The following is a 19,978-nucleotide window of genomic DNA, read 5'->3' as shown; positions in this document are numbered from 1 at the left end:
TTTGGAGAAAAAAATTGTCAGGCACTTTCTCTGGCACCTCATGTAAGCGCGCGCTTTCGCAGGACAACTTTGAATTACGGAAACGAGTGAAGCAAAACTCGGTGAACTGTTTACATTCGGCAAAACACGGTAAGTCAATGCTTGTTATTGTATACCTTTCTAAACGTATCTAATTAAGATGTTAGTAACAGTAGCTGTCGTCAGAGGGTCTGGGCATTAAAGTTGACTGCTGTTTTCAAGCAAGAGCCTCTGCAGCTAACGTTAGTTAGACATAGCATTGGATTTTGTTGACGTAGGCAGCAAACCATTTTAGTGGTGTTGATGCACCAGCTAGTCTGCTCTAGAACAGGCAGTCATTATCTATTTCTACAAAAATATTCCACAGAAAAGACGTGTCACCATGCTTCAGGACGTTATGGACACGGGAGAGTCGATGGTCAAAATACTGAAAAGCAGCAAAGCTGACGATGAATTAAGAAAAGTGAGAGAAAAACAGCAGTGTTTCTTTGAGCGACACTTGGACACGAAGAAAACTATCACACTGGTGTTAAACGGTAAGGAAAAATAATCAACTTGTAGATCCTGTCATATGATAACTTACTTTCTTTCCATTCCGTCAAGATATATAGCCAAATCTTGCTCGCCATTGTCTTCAGGTGTAGTTCAGTGTGAGGATGAGGCGAGCCAGAAGCTGCTGGACATGGAGGGGCAGAAGAGCCAGGCAGAGCGGGAACTGAACAGCCTGGAGCAGGAGCTGCAGCAGTTTACAGCAAGGAGCCAGAACATGGACTCAGAACTACAGTATCCTTCACCCAGTCATGTTCTGTCTCTACACAGAACAAGTTCTTCATGTACTGCAACTGGTGCTCTCAAAAGTGCACATGAATGCTGTGTTGCCCAGATAATACATATAGGGAGCAGTCACATTCTACCTTGAACTTGTCCATTGCTGCAGGCTGACCTGGCTGCCATCCATTGATGAAAGTATTTTGAGATTTCAGTTTATATGCCATACAGTGAGCATGCAGAGGATCCTCCCAGTGACTAGCGTGGAAGTGTGTTAAAATCTGCTACAACCCCTTTGAATCAGCTGTTTTCTCGAAAGAGAAATGCATGCACACATTTTTTAAAGTCTATGCAAATTTTACCTACTAGCTAAATGTTTTTTATCACGTTAAACTTATTTTGGGACTCCACCCCTGTAAATGTAATTTGCCTGATGACATACTAGTGGACAAGGATTCTTATTTAATACAAGCGCATTTGTTACCTCGCCTCCGCTCCTCAATTCCCTTTGACCTTTTTCAAAATCAGGCAAGGAGAGGATGGAGTTGAGGAAGCGTGGAGTCGAACAGCACCAATTGAGATTCTCCCAGTGTTGGTTTTCTTGACCTGTTCCTCAGGTTCCTGCAGAGGGAGCTGGAGAGTCTGCGTGACTCAGAGCAGGAGCTGCAGACCCTGCAGCAGGAGGTTGATGATGACACTACAGAGGTCATCCCATCAGCCATGTGAGTAGGACTAACAGCATACTGAAATAATCACTCCCAACACCACACGAGCCCACCACACTAAACCCTGATAGTCGGTGAGCATTGATCTCACATCATGAACAGCATGGTGCAACTTGACAAATTGTTAATTCTGCAGATACGTGGCCCAGTTGTACCACAAGGTGACCAAGATCAAGTGGGAATATGACACGGAGCCACACATCCTGAGAGGAGGTATTTGTCACTGCATAACTATTTTTCCATCACCCTTTGACAAGTCACTAATGTGGAACTCTTGTTTAATGGCTGGTTGATGTGGGTTTTGGTTGCGTTTAACTAACGTTTGAGTGTACTTTAATCCCTTGCAGTGCACTATGGAGCTGACCTGGCCACGCCAATCAACATAGACACCTCTGTGCGGTCTCAGTGTTCAGTCAGTGATGAGCTGTGGAACTTTGTCAGCACTGAATGGTAGAAGAGATCAAAGTAAAGTTGCCATATCTGTCCAGTAGTTGTTTGTCCTGTAGTTGGATTGTCTGTTGTGTTGTGTGTTGTAATACATTTGTTTTATACTAAGATTGTATTCCTATTGTTGGTGTTGACTTACATGACATTTTGTTATATTGAATAAAGCAGTTTTCCTAAGCATCACATTTCCTAGAATACTTATTTGGGTAGTAACCTATAACCCTAGCTTTTATTTGTATATACTTTCAACAAAGACATTGGTTTTTTATAAAGACCATTTTCTGTCAATAGATGTCATTGCAAACCCACTGCTTTCTGATATGGTACTGAAATTACTGTATTGAAAAGTTGGGTGCTGATCACCTTTTTAATGCAATAAATGTCCAATGTGAAGGTGTGCTTATGTAACAGACAGTATTCTGGACTGCATTGCAGCAATAACATTTTTTTTTTAAACTTTTTTTTTGTTGCAAACTTTGAGATTTTCTGGGATGGTAACTGTTATTCATGGCAAATGCTATTCCTCCATGGGCTTTCCAAGCAAGGAGGCTGCACAATTGACTAGTGTTTCTGAGGTTTTGGTTGAATAAAAATATAATTGTAACTGCTGCAGTAATAATGTGTTGCTGTTATTAGTTGTCTACCCATTGAATTTTCCTAATGAACATCTTTGAGTTGAAAAGCCCAAGGGATAAAATAATTGGCAGGGCAGAAACCCTGACATGAGTTATTGTGGAGATTATCTAATTTTAGAGCAACTCTATTTATTAAATTTGTGGCCAGCTGAAACTTTTGCCCACTTTTGCTTAAGTCCATTTTGACAAAGTGAGTTCAACCATTTATGGTTGAGAGGACTTGTTTCTAGTCTTGAATGGAAAAGGGCAGTTTTTTGTTCACACACAATTTATGCAAATCTTACCATTACTCTTCATTGCACGTCCCACACGTTTTGTAAATGAGTCATATTTTATTGTCAATGCTTAGGTAGGTTTCTGCCAGTGTAGCATGTGGTGAGTAGTTGGTTTGATACAGGGCGGGGGACAGGTTTCGTTTGGATCTCAACTCGTGTAACCTCGTCAGCTGGGGGTTTCATGTTTATAATATTACTGGAAATGGGGCATCAAGTATATTGTCCCCAATGACTGCTGCCTTCTCTCTGTGTTACCACAAGTGCATGTCTTCTTGGGTGGTTGCTTCTGGTATGGATTTGGTGCACTGTGGGTTAAGTGGGGGGGTTTGTCGTGTGTGCTTGTGTGTTTACTTTAATAACTTCAGCATCGATCAGACATTTACATTTTATTGTGATATACAGTACATTGTTTCTTTGGCATCTGTCTCTGCTCTATCGTGGGAAAGTACACCTTTGTGTATACAGTGGGGAGAACAAGTATTTGATACACTGCCGATTTTGCAGGTTTTCCTACTTACAAAGCATGTAGAGGTCTGTAATTCTTACCATAGGTACACTAAAACAAAAATCCAGAAAATCACATTGTATGATTTTTAAGTAATTAATTTGCATTTTATTGCATGACATAAGTATTTGATCACCTACCAACCAGTAAAAATTCCGGCTCTCACAGACCTGTTTGTTTTTATTTAAGAAGCCCTCCTGTTCTCCACTCATTACCTGTATTAACTGCACCTGTTTGAACTCGTTACCTGTATAAAAGACACCTGTCCACACGCTCAATCAAACAGACTCCAACCTCTACACAATGGCCAAGACCAGAGAGCTGTGTAAGGACATCAGGGGTAAAATTGTAGACCTGCACAAGGCTTGGATGGGCTACAGGACAATAGGCAAGCAGCTTGGTGAGAAGGCAACAACTGTTGGCGCAATTATTAGAAAATGGAAGAAGTTCAAGATGACGGTCAATCACCCTCGTTCTGGGGCTCCATGCAAGATCTCACCTCATGGGGCATCAATGATCATGAGGAAGGTGAGGGATCAGCCCAGAACTACACGGCAGGACCTGGTCAATGACCTGAAGAGAGCTGGTACCACAGTCTCAAAGAAAACCATTAGTAACACACTACGCTGTCATGGATAAAAATTCTGCAGCGCACGCAAGGTCCCCCTGCTCAAGCCAGCGCATGTCCAGGCCCGTCTGAAGTTTGCCAATGACCATCTAGATGATCCAGAGGAGGAATGGGAGAAGGTCACGTGGTCTGATGAGAAAAAAATAGAGCTTTTTGGTCTAAACTCCACACGCAGTGTTTGGAGGAAGAAGAAGGATGAGTACAACCCCAAGAACACCATCCCAACTGTGAAGCATGGAGGTGGAAACATCATTCTTTGGGGATGCTTTTCTGCAAAGGGGACAGGATGACTGCACCGTATTGAGGGGAGGATGGATGGGGCCATGTATCACGAGATCTTGGCCAACAACCTCCTTCCCTCAGTAAGAGCATTGAAGATGGGTCGTGGCTGGGTCTTCCAGCATGACAACGACCTGAAACACACAGACAGGGCAACTAAGGAGTGGCTCCGTAAGAAGCATCTCAAGGTCCTGGAGTGGCCTAGCCAGTCTCCAGACCTGAACCCAATAGAAAATCTTTGGAGGGAGCTGAAAGTCCGTATTGCCCAGCGACAGCCCCGAAACCTGAAGAATCTGGAGAAGGTCTGTATGGAGGAGTGGGCCAAAATCCCTGCTGCAGTGTGTGCAAACCTCTTCAAGAACTACAGGAAACGTATGATCTCTTTAATTGCAAACAAAGGTTTCTGTACCAAATACTAAGTTCTGCTTTTCTGATGTATCAAATACTTATGTCATGCAATAAAATACAATTTAATTACTTAAAAATCATACAATGTGATTTTCTGGATTTTTTTAGATTCCGTCTCTCACAGTTGAAGTGTACCTATGATAAAAAATTACAGACCTCTACATGCTTGGTAAGTAGGAAACACTGCCGATTTTTCAGGTTATCAAATACTTGTTCTCCCCACTGTATGTATATTTTGTAGACTGTTCCATGTTCTCAAATGAATTAAGTTGACATTTGCTTATCAGTGTTTATGCACTTTTCAGTGTTGAAGTATATGGTATGTGATGACTATATAGGTCAAAGCCTTTTATAACTGGTGGGTGATGGGAGGGTATGTTTCCTGTGAAAGATCTGAAACATCGCACTCACCACATTGACACTAGCACTTTCATATTCTCACACATGAGGCCTCTGGCTTCACAAAGATTTGGTGAGAGGAAATAACTAGATTTAATGTTATTTGTATGGATGTTTATTCTGCAAAACAATGACCAAAAATACTGTTTTTGTAGATATTGTTCACATTTATTTATTGTTTGAATGTACATAAAACATTGGCAGTGGCCTCATAAGTTAAGTTTAGTTCAGAATAAACAAAATACAGAAACTATAGTTCATTTTATTTACACAATATACTGTATAGTACAATAAGACAGAAATATAAATATTTTCATTTGTACATTTATATACAATGTGAAAACAGATTTTGAATTGCTTGCTTTTTAAACATCTCTGCTGTCACAATGGAACTTTATACATGGAACCCCAAGCATTTGTGGTTTGTCTTTGACAAATTTCTATTAACCACTGTTTACAGAAGATAGACATAACACTTCATTGCATGAGAGGGATATTCTCCAGCTTGTTCAGGAAAATTCTGAAGGGTATTGTTTTTGTGAACAGGTTGTGTTCAATATGATTTCCATACTTTGAGTCCACAAAACTAAGCCTAATCTGTCCTTTTTATTGCTCACAATCATGTCTGCTGCTACGTGTGTTTTAGAGACCTCCAAAGATGTGCAAACCAGAAGAGGCATCAACGTGAAATTCTCTGTGTGTCTAAGCCACCAAGCCTCTAATGTTGGTCTGGGGACCTCTACCCAGAATTCCAGCTGACCTGAGATCAGATTACAAAAATGCCATGGTTCTGGCAGCAGTTTTGGGTGTGGATGCTTCATGTTTTAATTACATGTCATTATGTTTGTATTATGTATTTTCTGGAGAGAGGATATAAGGATGAGCCTTAGCATGACTAAAATGTATACTTTGTGTATGACTCAAAATAAAATTTACTGAGTGTGTTTCAATGTTTGTATAATAAAAAACATGAATAACATTAATTTCACAGCTGCTGGTTGAGTGGTTTTCTTTAAATACCGGTAAATGGTGAATTCAAAATGCTGCTACAAACATGAATCCATTCCTTCAGGAGGGTTTTTCTTTTCTGCAGTTTGGATTATGGAAGATATATTGTATCTCAGCATACGAGAAAAGGATTTTCACAGTATGAGAACAGCATATTAATCCGTTAAATGCTTGGCGCCGAAGACTAAAAACCAACAAGGTATTTCTTTCTCTAACACTGTGACTGAGGTTTGACTTCCTAACAATAGACTGACCAGTCTTCAAGTGGAAACCTCCAGCTTATCTGTCTAGGAAGAAAATGCCAGACCAGGGGAGGAAGGCAAAACATAGCACAATGGTAGGTTCCGCTGACGTTCTCTACCATTGAGGTGAGAGGAAGAGTATTACTTCCTCCTTGCTTGTAGTTCCATTTACAACCCATTCGTAACATGTAGTAGTCTCACAGCTGTAAGATGGTGCCGAAGAGTGGTCCAGTCAAGGGGGTATCCAGAACTCTGCTCTTACTGTAATTGGACAATTATCCATTATTACTGCTGAGTCACATTGGGCCGTCATGGACAAGTCATGTCTTTGACATCCTGGGGTAGATGGCTTTAATAGTGGAAGGGGTGAAGTTGGCAGAGGAGACTGTGATCTCCAGGCCCTCCAGCCTATGGGAGGGCGCCTCAGTCTTACTGGTACTGCAGTCCAGGAAGGACATCCCTATCTTCTTCACCTGGCCATCCTTGGTGAGGAGGCAGCGTCGACACAGCAGCCTCAGGATGGCCCTCCTCATGTCCTTACTGGTCAGGGTATAGATGATGGGATTGAGGAGAGAGTTGATCATGGCGATGCCCAGGAAGTAGTCTGCCTTGAAGAGCACCTGGCAGCTCTGTACCGGGCAGCAGAAGTCCAGCAAGAGGAGGATGAAGAGAGGCAGCCAGCAGACGATGAAGACACCCAGTACGATGGTGACCGTCTTCAGCAGGGCCATGTACTTCTGGGACTTGCGGGCCAGGCCTTTGCGCTGCGGGCCAGAGCCCAGGTGCTTTGTGTTGGACTTGACAGTGTGGAAGATGCGCACATAAAGCACCACGATGGCCAGCAGCACAGCGGTGAACACGGTGATGAAGAAGAGGATGTAGCTTTTGGCAAAGAGCGGCAGGACGGTGGAGCACTGGTCCAGACGGCCCATACAGTTCCAGCCCAGGACGGGCAGGACCCCCAGGAACACTGACAGAACCCAGCTGGCCCCGATCAGGGCAAACATCCGGCCTCGCTTGGCCCCCTGGTAGGGCTTCATCCTCACCATGGTGACATGGCGCTCAATGGCGATGGCCAGGAGGCTGATGACGGAGGCGGCCAGCGTTATGAAGACCCCCCCCTCCCTCAGGAACCACAGCACAGGGGTCATCTTTAACGTGTTGGCCCCTGAAGTCACAATGTTCACCATGTAGGTGAAGCCTGCTAGCAGGTCTGAGAGTGTTAGGTTGCCTAACAGATAGTACATGGGCAGATGGAATTTCTTATTCCTCCAGATAGCCAACAGCACCACAGCATTCTCCAGCACTATGAGCAAGCAGATCAGCAGGAAGGCTATGGCCTCTGCCTTTAGTCCATCCTTGTACTTGTTCTCCTTCAGTTTGCCTGTGTAGTTGTAGTGTTCTCTGATGACAGCATTGCTCTGGTACTCGTGGAACATCTGGAGCTGGTACCCTGCCGAGGGGGATCAGTCCAGTTTTTTGTATTTAGTATTAGAATGGATGGTAATAAGAATGTTCAATGTGATAGCAATATCCAAAACTGTGCAATGCCTGGACAATCCACTGGATGGCTCAGACAAGCAAGAAACCTGGAAACAAAATAACAGTATTGAAATACAGTATAATAGCCTATTTATCTGTAACACACACATGTAAATAAAAGGGAGGGGGATGTACATTCTTCATTAATCTTGTAATTAACAGTACCTGTCTTCGTTCAAATTCTAATAGAATGTTTTTGAGTATGAAACTAGCAAAGACATTACTCCACAGGTGCCTTACAAATGAGAAATTACCAAGCTAAGGCGCCATTAAAGAGACATAATAACAGAATTCCCAATATTAGTGTTTTGTCCTAGAGAAACTTGGCCATTTATGTCACTAATTCATATTGATCTTTAGCATACTTATCTTCATCTTCCAGCTCAGTTTTATTTTTGGGGGGCAAAACTGTCATTCTGCCTGTCAACACACACACACACACACACACACACACACACACACACACACACACACACACACACACACACACACACACACACACACACACACACACACACACACACACACACACACACACACACACACACACACACACACACACACACCACTCACCACATACGCTTCTGCTACTGCCTATTTACTGTCAGTTGTCTATCCTGTTGTCCAGTCACTTTACCCATACCTATATATACACAGCTACGTCAATTACCTCGTACCCTTGCGCATCGACTCAGGTACAGGTACTCCCTGAATAGCCATTTTATTTTTACTCGTTATTGTTATTTGTTGTGCACTGTGTATTTATTCCTTGTCCCACTATTTCAAATTCATTTTTTTATCTTTAACTCTGCATTGTTGGAAAAGGACCAGTATGTAAGCATTTCAGTGTTAGTCTACACCTGTTGTTTACGAAGCATGTGCAAATACAATTGTATTAAATTGTATTTGAGGCACTGTTGCCTATCTGTTTGAAACATAGCATATGATAAAACACTACTTCAAAATTATTATGGATTGGGTATGCAAATGTATGAATTAAGTTACGTTTTTTAAATAATTATTAGTTATTCAAGTTTTTATTATTTCAGAAAAATAACAAGAAAACAGTGAAATCTGTTGTCATCAACTTGTCAGTGGACAAGTATGGGCTAAAGGCTTGTATCAAAATTGTGAGGCTAAATATCTGGATTTTCCACAACATTGCTGAATTTCTCAAATATAAGACAAATAAACATGTCCTTGCTTTAGCCTAGTTATTATATGCCATCAAATTATAGAATTTCGATCAACTGTCTAAAACGCCATAATATCTGTTGAATAAATAAATACCAAACAAGTATCATTCAAATATTTATAAAAACGAAAAATACCCAGTACAAATATAAGTAGGCTATTACACAAATATAACTACAAAGACATACCTTTTAGAAGTTTAGCTTTGCCTGAGAACGTGTTCTTATTTAGCGAAGTTGTCTTGCGTTTGAATACATTACGCTCTGACCGATGATCAGACGTGACAGATTGTGATGGGAGAAAATAGACTGGTGCGAGACTCGACTTGAAGTGGGCTGGGCTGGACTCTGCCCTCCAACGCTCAGCCTTCCTCTCTGCCTTTCCTTTACTTGGCTTCTGAAGTCGCAATAACTGTATGTAAATACATTGCCCGAGGTGGCTTGGAGATGAAATAGCATTACTCTCTGATTTACAATTATTGCAGGGATGCGGTGTGAGGCATTTATGATCTGTTTTGGCTACAGGCAGTTGCGCATGCTGTAAGGTTTAAAAGTGCATTCTTTCTAGGTCAATGCCATCTGATATGTTTTTAATCTGTGGTTGTAAAATGGATCACTATACTACTTCCCAACCTGGTCTTAGAGCATTTCATATGATTCTGTACATAAATACATCACACTCCATTTAGTATGATATGTTACGTTTCGTGTGGATTGTATTAATTTGTGGATGTTTATCATCCATTTCGTATTATGTGTTCCGAATTACAATTTGTATGATATGTTATACATTTTCAAAATGTACAATATGTTACGAATTTGCTAATTGTATGATAATAATCCAATAATCCAATTTGTTGTGGCTAATCTTATCTAGGTGGCTAGGAGGCTAACGTTAACCGTAGCTACCTGGCTAATGTTAGCTTGGGGTTAGGGTTAAGGTTAGGTTCAGGGTTAGGGTTAGGGGAAGGGTTAACTAAAAGGGTTAAGGTTAGGGTTAGGTGAAGGGTTAGCTAAAAGGGTTAAGGGAAGGGTTAGGGGAAGGGTTAGCTAACATGCTAAGTAGTTGCAAAGTAGCTAAAAAGTGGCATGTAGTTGAAAAGTTGCTAATTAACTAAAATGCACAAGTTTTCCGTGATGAGATTTGAACATGCAACGTTTGGGTTGCAAGACGTTCGCGTTATATGCTCAACCAATCACTGATTAAGAGGGGTTGGGTTAAATGCGAAAGACACATTTCAGTAGAAGGCATCCAGTTCTACGACTGACTAGGTACCCCCTTTCCCTTTCCCTTTCCCTTCTTTAATTTTGCCTTAAGTAACATTCTGTCTCATGTAACCATACAAAACGTAACATATCATACTATGTAAAGTGTTGGTCCCACGTTTCATGAGCTGAAATAAAAGATCCCAGAAATGTACCATATGCACAAAAAGCTTATTTCTCTCAAATGTTAGTGAGCATTTCTCAATTGCCAAGATAATCCATCCACCTGACAGGTGTGGTATATCAAGAAGCTGATTAAACAGCATGATCATTACACAGGTGCTCCTTGTCCTGGGAACAATAAGAGGCCACTCTAAAATGTGCAGTTTTGTCACACAATACAATGCCACAGATGTCTCAAGTTTTGAGGCAGTGTGCAATTGGCATGCGGAATGTCCACTTGAGCTGTTGCCAGAGAATGTTAATTTCCCTACCATAAGCCTCCTCCAATGCTGTTTTAGAGAATTTGGCAGAACGTCCAACTGGCCTCGCAACTGCAGACCACGTGTAACCATGCCAGCCCAGGACCCCCCAATCCGGCTTCTTCACCTGCGGGATCATCTGAGACCAGCCACCCAGACAGCTGATGAAACTGAGGAGTATTTCTGTCTGTAATAAAGCCCTTTTGTGGGGAAAAACTCATAATGATTGGGTGGGCCTGCCTCCCCGGTGGGTGGGCCTGGCTCCCAAGTAGTTGGGCCTATGCCCTCCCAGGCTCACCCATGGCTGTGCCCATGCCCAGTCATGTGAAATCCATAGATTAGGGCCTAATTTATTTATTTCAATTAACTGATTTCCTTATATGAACTAAATGTCAGTAAAATCATTGAAATTGTTACATGTGCGTTTATTTTTTTGTTCAGAATATTTTGAGGGCCCGGATTTACATTTACTATGTTACATCTAGTATATGAGACCAGGCTGCACTTACTACAATGATATGGTACTTAATTTTTAAAGACTGTCAGTTTTATTGGTTTACTTCTTATCTTTACTCACACTCTGAATGAAAACATGGGCCATGGATCTTTTTTCATGATTTGGACAACGCTCTCTTTCAGTCCCCCACCTCAATGCGTATAGAGTATGCAGCCCTTCCTCATAACCGTACATGTTTCTGAGGATGAGGAGGATGATGGAAATATAGCAATATGTGCACTTTGTGCAGTTATGATAAATTACTACATTAGTATGTGGAAATTACGTAAAGGGATGGTGGGTGGCTGAGTGGCTGGATCCTACTTTCTCTAAACAGGAAGCCATCTCATTGTGCCTAGAAGGGAGAGGGATTTCCTTGAGAAACACCTATGAAGTCATAGTAAGACGGATTCGACACTGACACTGTGCATTCCAGCTTGACGTGGAACACACTGTCCTTTGGGAATGCAATGCCACCTTACTCATTTCCAGTTAGAAGAGGACTCATAATACGTTGTAAACAAATCACATTTACCAAACACACATACATTGTTTTTGTTACTGCATGAGATATGAGACTCGTTTTTAGTCGATTGGGTTCCATTCCTCTGACATGCTCCATCAGCTTCTAGAGGCTAAATCCATTTAAGCAATCTTTCTCTGTAAGGCTGTTTTATTTAACTGTTGAGGAGGCATACTTCTCACGTCAGCTGCTTCTCTGGAGTTAAACTATTTATTTTCTTGCCCCCATTAATTTCCAGTTGGCCCCGCAGTAGAGAACTGGTGGTAAGCCCTGACTTGTCCTGCCTGTCTCAGTTGTCCCCTGGCCTAAGGTCCACCCAGTGGCTGCTTGCTCAGGAGGTGATCCTCTCCTGCCGAATGGCAGTTAGCCTCCTGCTGTGACACTATCTCACCATATCACCCTCATTAACACACAAAGAGTAGACAGAATGACACCCCACTCAGCCCAGCTGCTTCCCACAGTAGGAATCTAGTCAGCCCCCCCATTATTAAACGGGTGTCCTGACTCTCTGAGGTCACTAAAGATCCCATGGCACTTATCGTAAGAGTAGGGGTGTTAACCCCGGTGTCCTGGCTAAATTCCCAATCTGGCCCTCAAACCATCATGGTCACCTAATAATCCCCAGTTTACAATTGGCTCATTCATCCCCCTCCTCTCCCCTGTAACTATTCCCCAGGTCGTTGCTGCAAATGAGAACGTGTTCTCAGTCAACTTACCTGGTAAAATAACGGTAAAATAAATAAAAAAATAAAAAATTCTCCTTCAGGTCTTGTGTCTGTACTCTTTATTTAGTCGCCCATCGCCCCTAGGGAGTATAGTACATGTTTGAAGTGCTTTGGATTTGGATTATATATTTCTGTGACGTTGGTATTGTAATGTGGAAGTCAATGGGAGTAAAGATAAGCTTTTAATCTATCTGTTGTTTGTGTGCTCTGTGTGTTGTTGTCCCTTTAGGGAAGGCACGTTGCCAGTATGGCTGTCATGTCTTGATTGATGAGCCAGAAACCCCCTAAAAAAGAGGGACCCTGTTGATCAGTCTGACAATTCTGCTTGTTTCATAATGATACAGGATCATTTCTCTTCTGAAAAGATATGCATTACTATTTTGTCCATTGTGGGATGTGAGAAAGTCAATCACACCTCAGTGTGGCATTGCATCCTGAGACTATGACAACTTCCTTTGGCTGCAGCATTTCAGCGCTAATCCAGTTGATGAGCAACATTCTCACCTCAGAATAATATTCTCACCTCAGTCAAAATAACACAGAGCCTGTCATACATACTGTTTGAAGGACCCTGAAAATAACACAGAGCCTGCCATACATACTGTATGAAGGACCCTGAAAATAACACAGAGCCTGCCATACATACTGTATGAAGGACCCTGAAAATAACACAGAGCCTGCCATACATACTGTATGAAGGACCCTGAAAATAACACAGAGCCTGCCAAACATACTGTATGAAGGACCCTGAAAATAACACAGAGCCTGCCATACATACTGTATGAAGGACCCTGAAAATAACACAGAGCCTGCCAAACATACTGTATGAAGGACCCTGAAAATAACACAGAGCCTGCCATACATACTGTATGAAGGACCCTGAAAATAACACAGAGCCTGCCCTACATACTGTATGAAGGACCCTGAAAATAACACAGAGCCTGCCCTACATACTGTATGAAGGACCCTGAAAATAACACAGAGCCTGCCATACATACTGTATGAAGGACCCTGAAAATAACACAGAGCCTGCCATACATACTGTATGAAGGACCCTGAAAATAACACAGAGCCTGCCCTACATACTGTATGAAGGACCCTGAAAATAACACAGAGCCTGCCATACATACTGTATGAAGGACCCTGAAAAGATCATGAGAAAAGCACTCACACCTTCCCACTGCTTAGAACAGCGTTTCGTTAGTGTGTTTATCCAATCAAGAGCTTGTTAGATATCCTCATCCTCTGATTCAACGTTGACCCCTTCACTTCACAGGGTCAACAGAACAGAGGATGAAAGTGAGGGGTTAAACAATATTTCATCTGGATGACTGGTTGAACTCAAAAGGACATGTCTTCTCATCCATCCCTGTTCTCTTGCTCCCTTACTTGTTCCACGCTATCTTTTTGGCAGGATTCATCACAAAACGTACTGCGTGTAGATGCAAGCCACAAGATCCACATGAGCAGAAAGTGTTTGCACTCGTTCTTCTCTCTTCTCTCTTTCTCTCTCAGTTATATGCAAGGTGTCATATTTGAGATGTACAGTAGGTTCAGGGAGTGACTGTTTTTTCATTTGGAAGTTGTTGAGTTGGGCGGCTTGTTGACCCGATGTTGTACTGGGTGAAGTGAGGTCATGGGATTTCCACTCCTCCTGTCTGTTGCATTGTAACTGTGTAGGGTGGCTTCGGACACTGTGTCTGTCCATCACAAACCTCTCACAGAGACTACAGTGTAGAGACTAAAGGACAGAGACTGACAGAGTTCATAAAAATGTCTCTGAATGTGCGCAACAAGTTGCTCGCCTGCCTTTCTGTGTAGAAAGACCAGGTTTTGATGGTGATTAACTACAGCTTAGTGTTCAAACAATGACCTCAGCACAAGTTCCAAATGAGAGGAAGTAAGAGGAACATATGAAACTGCTGGACTTTTCCTTTCCATTACTGGTCCGTCTACCTCTGTCAGGCACGTCACCTGACTCTCCTCCCAGCCGCTGGCTGTCTGGAGAACTCTGAGGCTGTCCTGTGATGCAGTCCTTTTCTAAACCACACAACAGGACTCACTACACTATTCTCTCACAATTTGAACATGGATAGATGGAAGATTGTATCTGCCTCCCTCTCTTGTCCATTCCCTGTGTGTGACTTCTAGTATGTAAACTAGCATGTCTTACATGGAAATGAATGCAAATATATCAAACATGGGCAGCAATTGTTGTATTAAGTGTATGGGCCATAGTCTCTACTCGCCTGTAGTCTCTAGCTTTGTGTGTTTGGAATTCTCAAGTAGAGCAGAATGTCAAATTGCTGTGATCCAGACTTTTTGTTTTTATAAGGAAACACTCTTGAAGTTTAGTCTTTGTGTGTAAGCCAGGCAGACTTTATAGAGAGGGGTGGTGCAATAAAACAGAAATTACACTGGAATGCATTCATTTATTTCACTGGGTAAACGAACTTGTTTTAATCTTTTCCCATGTATATTTTTCCTCTTTTTGAGTGGAACAGGAGATGGAAAACGCTTTGTATAGTTTGATGTTGTCGTTGCAGTCAGTGGGGATTGTCTGGGACAAATAAACAACAGGAAGAGGCTCCCATTTGGGAACAGTTTGATTATACACACACTCTGCATATGTGAATGTAACTTTGTCTGTGCATAAACACAAACATCCTCAGCTTTTATCTAAACCTCTACAAATCCTCACTCTGAAGCTGACGTGCATTGCTTTTTGAATACAAACCCCTGCCACAGAGATATCACCCTAAAAGTGCAGTGTCAACACATTTTCCCTGCTGCTGTGTCTCGTCTATCAACATAATATAACAAAGCATTCCAGGTCCCCTTTTCACTGACGTAGCAACCTTCTGAAACACTACATTCTAGAGGTTGGTTTGGTCCCCAGCCCCTCCCCAGGCCTTAGGATAAAGGGTTTTACTGACAATGTTACACTTACTTGTCACTTTCAATTCTCAGGCTCCCTAGCTAGCATCATGGTGGATGACCTAAAATTGTTTGCTCATGCTATTACATAAGTATTTTTACAGATTAGCTGTTGCTGAGTGTGATTTGAATGAAGAGTCTTATGAAAGGCTGTTTTGTTCATAGAAGCCGCACTGAATCGTGGTTTGGGATGAGTTCATCCTGGAAGGAGGAATGGAAGAAAGAACATTTCCATGGAGAAGGGGAGAAGGGGTGGGGGTGTAACCGTTCTGGGTGAGTCATGTGAATGAGTTAGGTCTTTCACAAGATTTATTCTAACTTTTTCAATGACCAATACGCACCAAACAGGCCACCATGTCTTAGTCAGGAGTCAGATTCTGGGAAGAGCCACCCTCGCTTCCACACTGTGGGGGCAGCCGTGTTGGAGGGGGGCGGAATCCAAAATGAAATGATAAACGGCAAGACTCTTTTCATCAAGACGATGGGAAAATTCAGCATCTGACCCTGGGACCCTTTCCCGTTTTGGTGTTCCCCTGGTACATGATAAAAAAGTGAATGTGTATTCATTGAATGAATGAATACACATGAATAAAGTTGTCTTAATTTTTCCTCTGGTGAACTTCAGCACTAATGAGATCTAGCCCTGGGTTCATACTATCTTCCTGTAGAGAGGAGAGCATACCCTCTGACCACATCACCTGTGTGTTAGCTACTGAGGTACAGGATATGGGTCATTGTAACAGTGTCTCAATGATGCCTTTTATGGGTTTGGGGGAAGTAATATAATATCTCTGATTTGTATTTAGGACAGACTTTGGAAGTGTCCAGACCTAATATGTAATGTAAAGCCATTCTAAGAAGCACACGTCAACATTAAAAATAGCTTTTATCAGGCCCATTGTCTGTATTCAATAGCCGTACCTAACTACGACCACCCCCAGGCCAGTCGTCTCACAAACATCACTATTCTCCAATCCATTGTATAACCTTTTTACCTCCATAAAAAATAAGACCATAAAGTTGAACCTACAGTGCCAGAAGTGAGCCGGACTGGAATGGCTGGCTTCCCGAGAGGAAGGTTAATCATTAAAACATGTAGTGTAAAGGCTGATATGGCAAAATGCTACTCCGGCCATGCCCTGGAGTCTTTTTCTTCCCTTGTTCCGCTCTTTCTTTTGATTTGGATGCGGTTTGCTTCAAGCGTTTTGATTGTTGATACGGCCCTGTTCAAGTCAAGTCGGGTGCAGTGTAGCGTGACTAACAATGTTTTGAGACAACTTAAGTTTTCCTTCTTTAATTCCCCCTATGCCTTTTGGTGTGTTTATTAGGGTTTAATGAGCACTGTGGAGGGAAACCAGCCCACTCATTCCCTCAAGTGAGAGACTATGGTGGTGATGGAGATTCCTCTGGTTGTATGTCTGCACAGTTCTCTCAATCAAGGGTATGGATGTTTACATATAAGATGCACTTGGCTCAACCCGTATGACGCTGTGGTGAGGACGGTTGGACAGTAACTTCTAAAGTATGTTGGGATCTGTAATTTCATGAGCAAATAAACAAACCAAATATCTCTAATAAGTCATGATTCACCAAACCATCATTGCACTAAATCAAATCAAAGAATAAACAAGAAGTTTGTCTCTTGGACCATGTTTCTAAGGATGGGATTTCCTTAGCTCAATCCATGCAAACCAGCAAATAGGCTAGATTTAAACCCTTCTTAGTGAGAAACTAAACAAATCTATGAGTTTGGTTCCAGCACCCAGCTATCACTAGACCTCTCGCTTTCTGTCTTCTTCCACCCCCATCGCCTATATGTTAAATATATGTTCCGTATATTGTTTCATAGCATTCCCTAAAAGCGGAACGTAAACCCTTAATTATGTGTGTGCTCTGTCAGTGTGGTACGGGCCCGCTCTGGGGGAAACCAGGCAGCTGTTAGAGTTACCCAGACCATCACAGAGGTTCTGTCGTGCATGTTCCACTGATGCTCAGCTTAACCCAAACCAAAACTATTGTTGTCTCTGCTTCTCTGATTTCCTGCACTACATCTCACATAAAAGAGAGAGTAATGTTTGGCCTTTCATTGTAGCGAAGGGCTTAAATTGGACTTACAACCCAAAGACCTTATATTTTCTCTTAAAAACGTGTGAATCTAACTTTGACTATTGTTAGAATATAATTGAAACCTGACATATTTTATTAAGAGAAGAGTGCATACTGTGCATGCTGCCTGTGGTGGTGATAACCCCCATCACTACAGGAAGTGAATTGTCCTGCCTTTTGTGACTGTGTTGTCATTGGTTGACAATAACCCTCTAGAACCCATTACTGTAGATCTAGCCAGCACAATCTGGAGAACACAGTCAGAACACTCAGACATGGGCCTGAGTTTGATGGGTCTCTAGCTACATCTGTATCCCTGCCTCCCTCTCTCTACCCATCACCAGCGATTAACCGCCCTGTCTTGGGCTACACAAACCAGGACCGGTTACTTCCTCATCTGGGTCATGGCGGTAGTGGTCCGTGGCAGTCTCTCTCCGATCATGTATCGTCAAGTCTGTGCGTGTTGGAAACAGGCATCAAAGATGGGAAACAGCTGTGGGGCCAAGTTGCCGGTGGTGATAGTGTGTACTGTAACTGTGAAGGGCATGATGGTGACAGTGCTCAACACATGGCAGCAAGTGGACATCAACACCCCACTGTGTCTGCGCTCTGTCTGTGTACCGTATGGCTGTGGAGCTATGTGAGGTATTCCGCTGTAAAACATATCCAGGAGACAAGGAGTAGATGATTTCCAAACTCCTGTCTCCTGCACTTTGTAACTGTAGCCCTGGAACAGCCCCCTCTTCAACCCAGGAAAGGGTTTCAAATCCCCAAATCCTACCTCATCCACACACAGGGACAAGGAATTACAGCACAGGCTCATATTGGCTTATGCTCTTTGTTGATGTTCTTTGGAAATTAGTAACATGCCTTTCCATTCAGGCTCATCCCTTTGTTTATTTTGATGAGCTGTCTAAATTGAGTTGAGAGACGTATCATTTTGTGGGACGGCTGATTATTTGGACACATGGTTTCTGTTATCATAAACATGATTACCCGTATGGATTCCATGTTCTTTTTGTGTGATCCCTTTGGAAGGTTTACAATATCCTGATCCTCTGTTCATTTAAACCAATTACCACAAGTAATTTACCCCACTGTCTTTCTTTCCCCTGTGCATCACATGTTTATAACCCTGAAAAATGGTCTGGCATGGTGTTCATGTTAAATTATGTTTAAAAGATTAAATGGGGTGACTGTTTTAAAATGTAGTTTTATTGGAAGGCTTATTGGGGGACTGTTAACTAGAGGGAAAGCAGAGCCCTGTTTGGATGCCAGTGGTTTTCACAAGCTGTCCATGGTTCCAAATCTCCAAACCAGCGCTAGCTGGAGGAATGTCAGTTTCCTCACGTGTGTTTTTATCATGGAGGATTCTGACCCGAAGATAGCAACAGCAGGAACTGGTGAGAATACGTTACTCTGGACTGCATGTACAATAGGCCACATGGTACAGAATGTATAGGATTGACTGGAGGCCCTCTGAACATTATGGTAGTAGTGCTGGGGGACACTGGTCTACTAGAGCCCTGTGTTTTGGACAGTCATGTCACATGACCTGGATTTTAACCTTTTATTTAAATATATATATTTTTTTATGTCAGATGGTCCAGCACTATCCTCAAATAATCACTTACATTTTTTGTGTAATTCTCATTTATAGAAAAGGCTTGACATGACAGTCCATAACTAGGGATGCCAAATTCCTAGAACTTTCAATAAATTCCCTGGTTTTCCAGAAATCCTGGTTGGAGGATTACAGTTTTCCTGCTTATTCCTCCCTGATTCTGTGAAACATCCAACCTGGATTTTGTGAAAACCAGGGAATTTATCAAAAGTTACAAGAATTTTGCAACCGTACCCAAAACACAGGGTCCTACTTATGAGACAGAGACAAAAGAAACACACTACGTGGATGGCCTCTCTATTTTAGATACGAGGATGTACGTGGCTGCCCTTTACCACTTGAAGTTGAAGTTGAGTGTGGGGATACAAAAGAAAAGGTTGAATTTAGTGATTGCTTTGAAACCAGTAAATGGATGACCTTGTTTCAATAGAGACTTTTCAGAATAATGTTTTTCCCAAGACAGACTTGATGAGTTGTACAGCACAGTGAGTTCACTGGCCTACAGAATATAGGCTCTCCAGAGACACACTCTCTCTCTCTCTCTCTCGCCCCCTCCCTTCCTTCCTCCTTTACAGTTCTATAAATCAAATCAAATGTTATTTGTCACGTGCCGAATACAACAGGCAACAGATATGATTTCCTTCAATTCCCCCACCACCTTACAGTGAAATGCTTACTTACAAGCCCTAACCAACAATGCAGTTAAAAGAATATATATAAATACCAAAAAAAAGTAAACAAGGCTATATACAGGGGGTACCGGTACAGAGTCAATGTGCGGGGTCACCGGTTAGTCGAGGTAATTTT

At 42.2% G+C, this 19,978-nt stretch overlaps 2 protein-coding genes across 3 annotated transcripts; one reads left to right on the top strand and one right to left on the bottom strand.

The window, feature by feature from the left end:
• Positions 1–24: 24 nt before the first annotated feature.
• Positions 25–2,138, top strand: LOC129833319 (kinetochore protein Spc24-like). The gene is made up of 6 exons (XM_055897826.1): positions 25–129; positions 386–554; positions 657–801; positions 1,404–1,508; positions 1,648–1,724; positions 1,859–2,138. The coding sequence occupies exons 2-6, from the start codon at positions 401–403 to the stop codon at positions 1,963–1,965; spliced, it is 588 nt and encodes a 195-aa protein (XP_055753801.1). The 5' UTR covers positions 25–129; positions 386–400; the 3' UTR covers positions 1,966–2,138.
• A 3,095-nt stretch (positions 2,139–5,233) lies between these two features.
• Positions 5,234–9,434, bottom strand: LOC129833317 (sphingosine 1-phosphate receptor 1-like). 2 transcript variants are annotated; one of them, XM_055897824.1, is made up of 2 exons: positions 9,262–9,434; positions 5,234–7,790 (listed from the first exon to the last, which is right to left on the bottom strand). In XM_055897824.1, exon 2 carries the CDS (start codon positions 7,774–7,776, stop codon positions 6,658–6,660), a length of 1,119 nt encoding a protein of 372 aa, XP_055753799.1. In that variant the 5' UTR covers positions 7,777–7,790; positions 9,262–9,434; the 3' UTR covers positions 5,234–6,657. The 2 variants fall into 2 exon arrangements, with proteins under 2 accessions (XP_055753799.1, XP_055753798.1); XM_055897823.1 differs by having other exon boundaries at positions 5,234–7,926; positions 9,262–9,350.
• Positions 9,435–19,978: the final 10,544 nt, after the last annotated feature.

This window comes from Salvelinus fontinalis, chromosome 34 (assembly GCF_029448725.1).
Source record: "Salvelinus fontinalis isolate EN_2023a chromosome 34, ASM2944872v1, whole genome shotgun sequence".
NCBI classification, from domain to species: Eukaryota; Metazoa; Chordata; class Actinopteri; order Salmoniformes; family Salmonidae; genus Salvelinus; species Salvelinus fontinalis.
Note: the sequence above shows the minus strand (reverse complement) of the source record. Positions and strands in the feature narration are given on the sequence as shown.

Coding starts and splice junctions, on each gene's coding strand:
- LOC129833319 (XM_055897826.1), top strand. CDS start 401: ATGCTTCAGGACGTTATGGACACGGGAGAGTCGATGGTCAAAATACTG. Junction 802..1,403: donor AACATGGACTCAGAACTACA/GTATCCTTCACC, acceptor CCTGTTCCTCAG/GTTCCTGCAGAGGGAGCTGG. Junction 1,725..1,858: donor GCCACACATCCTGAGAGGAG/GTATTTGTCACT, acceptor AATCCCTTGCAG/TGCACTATGGAGCTGACCTG.
- LOC129833317 (XM_055897824.1), bottom strand. CDS start 7,776: ATGTTCCACGAGTACCAGAGCAATGCTGTCATCAGAGAACACTACAAC.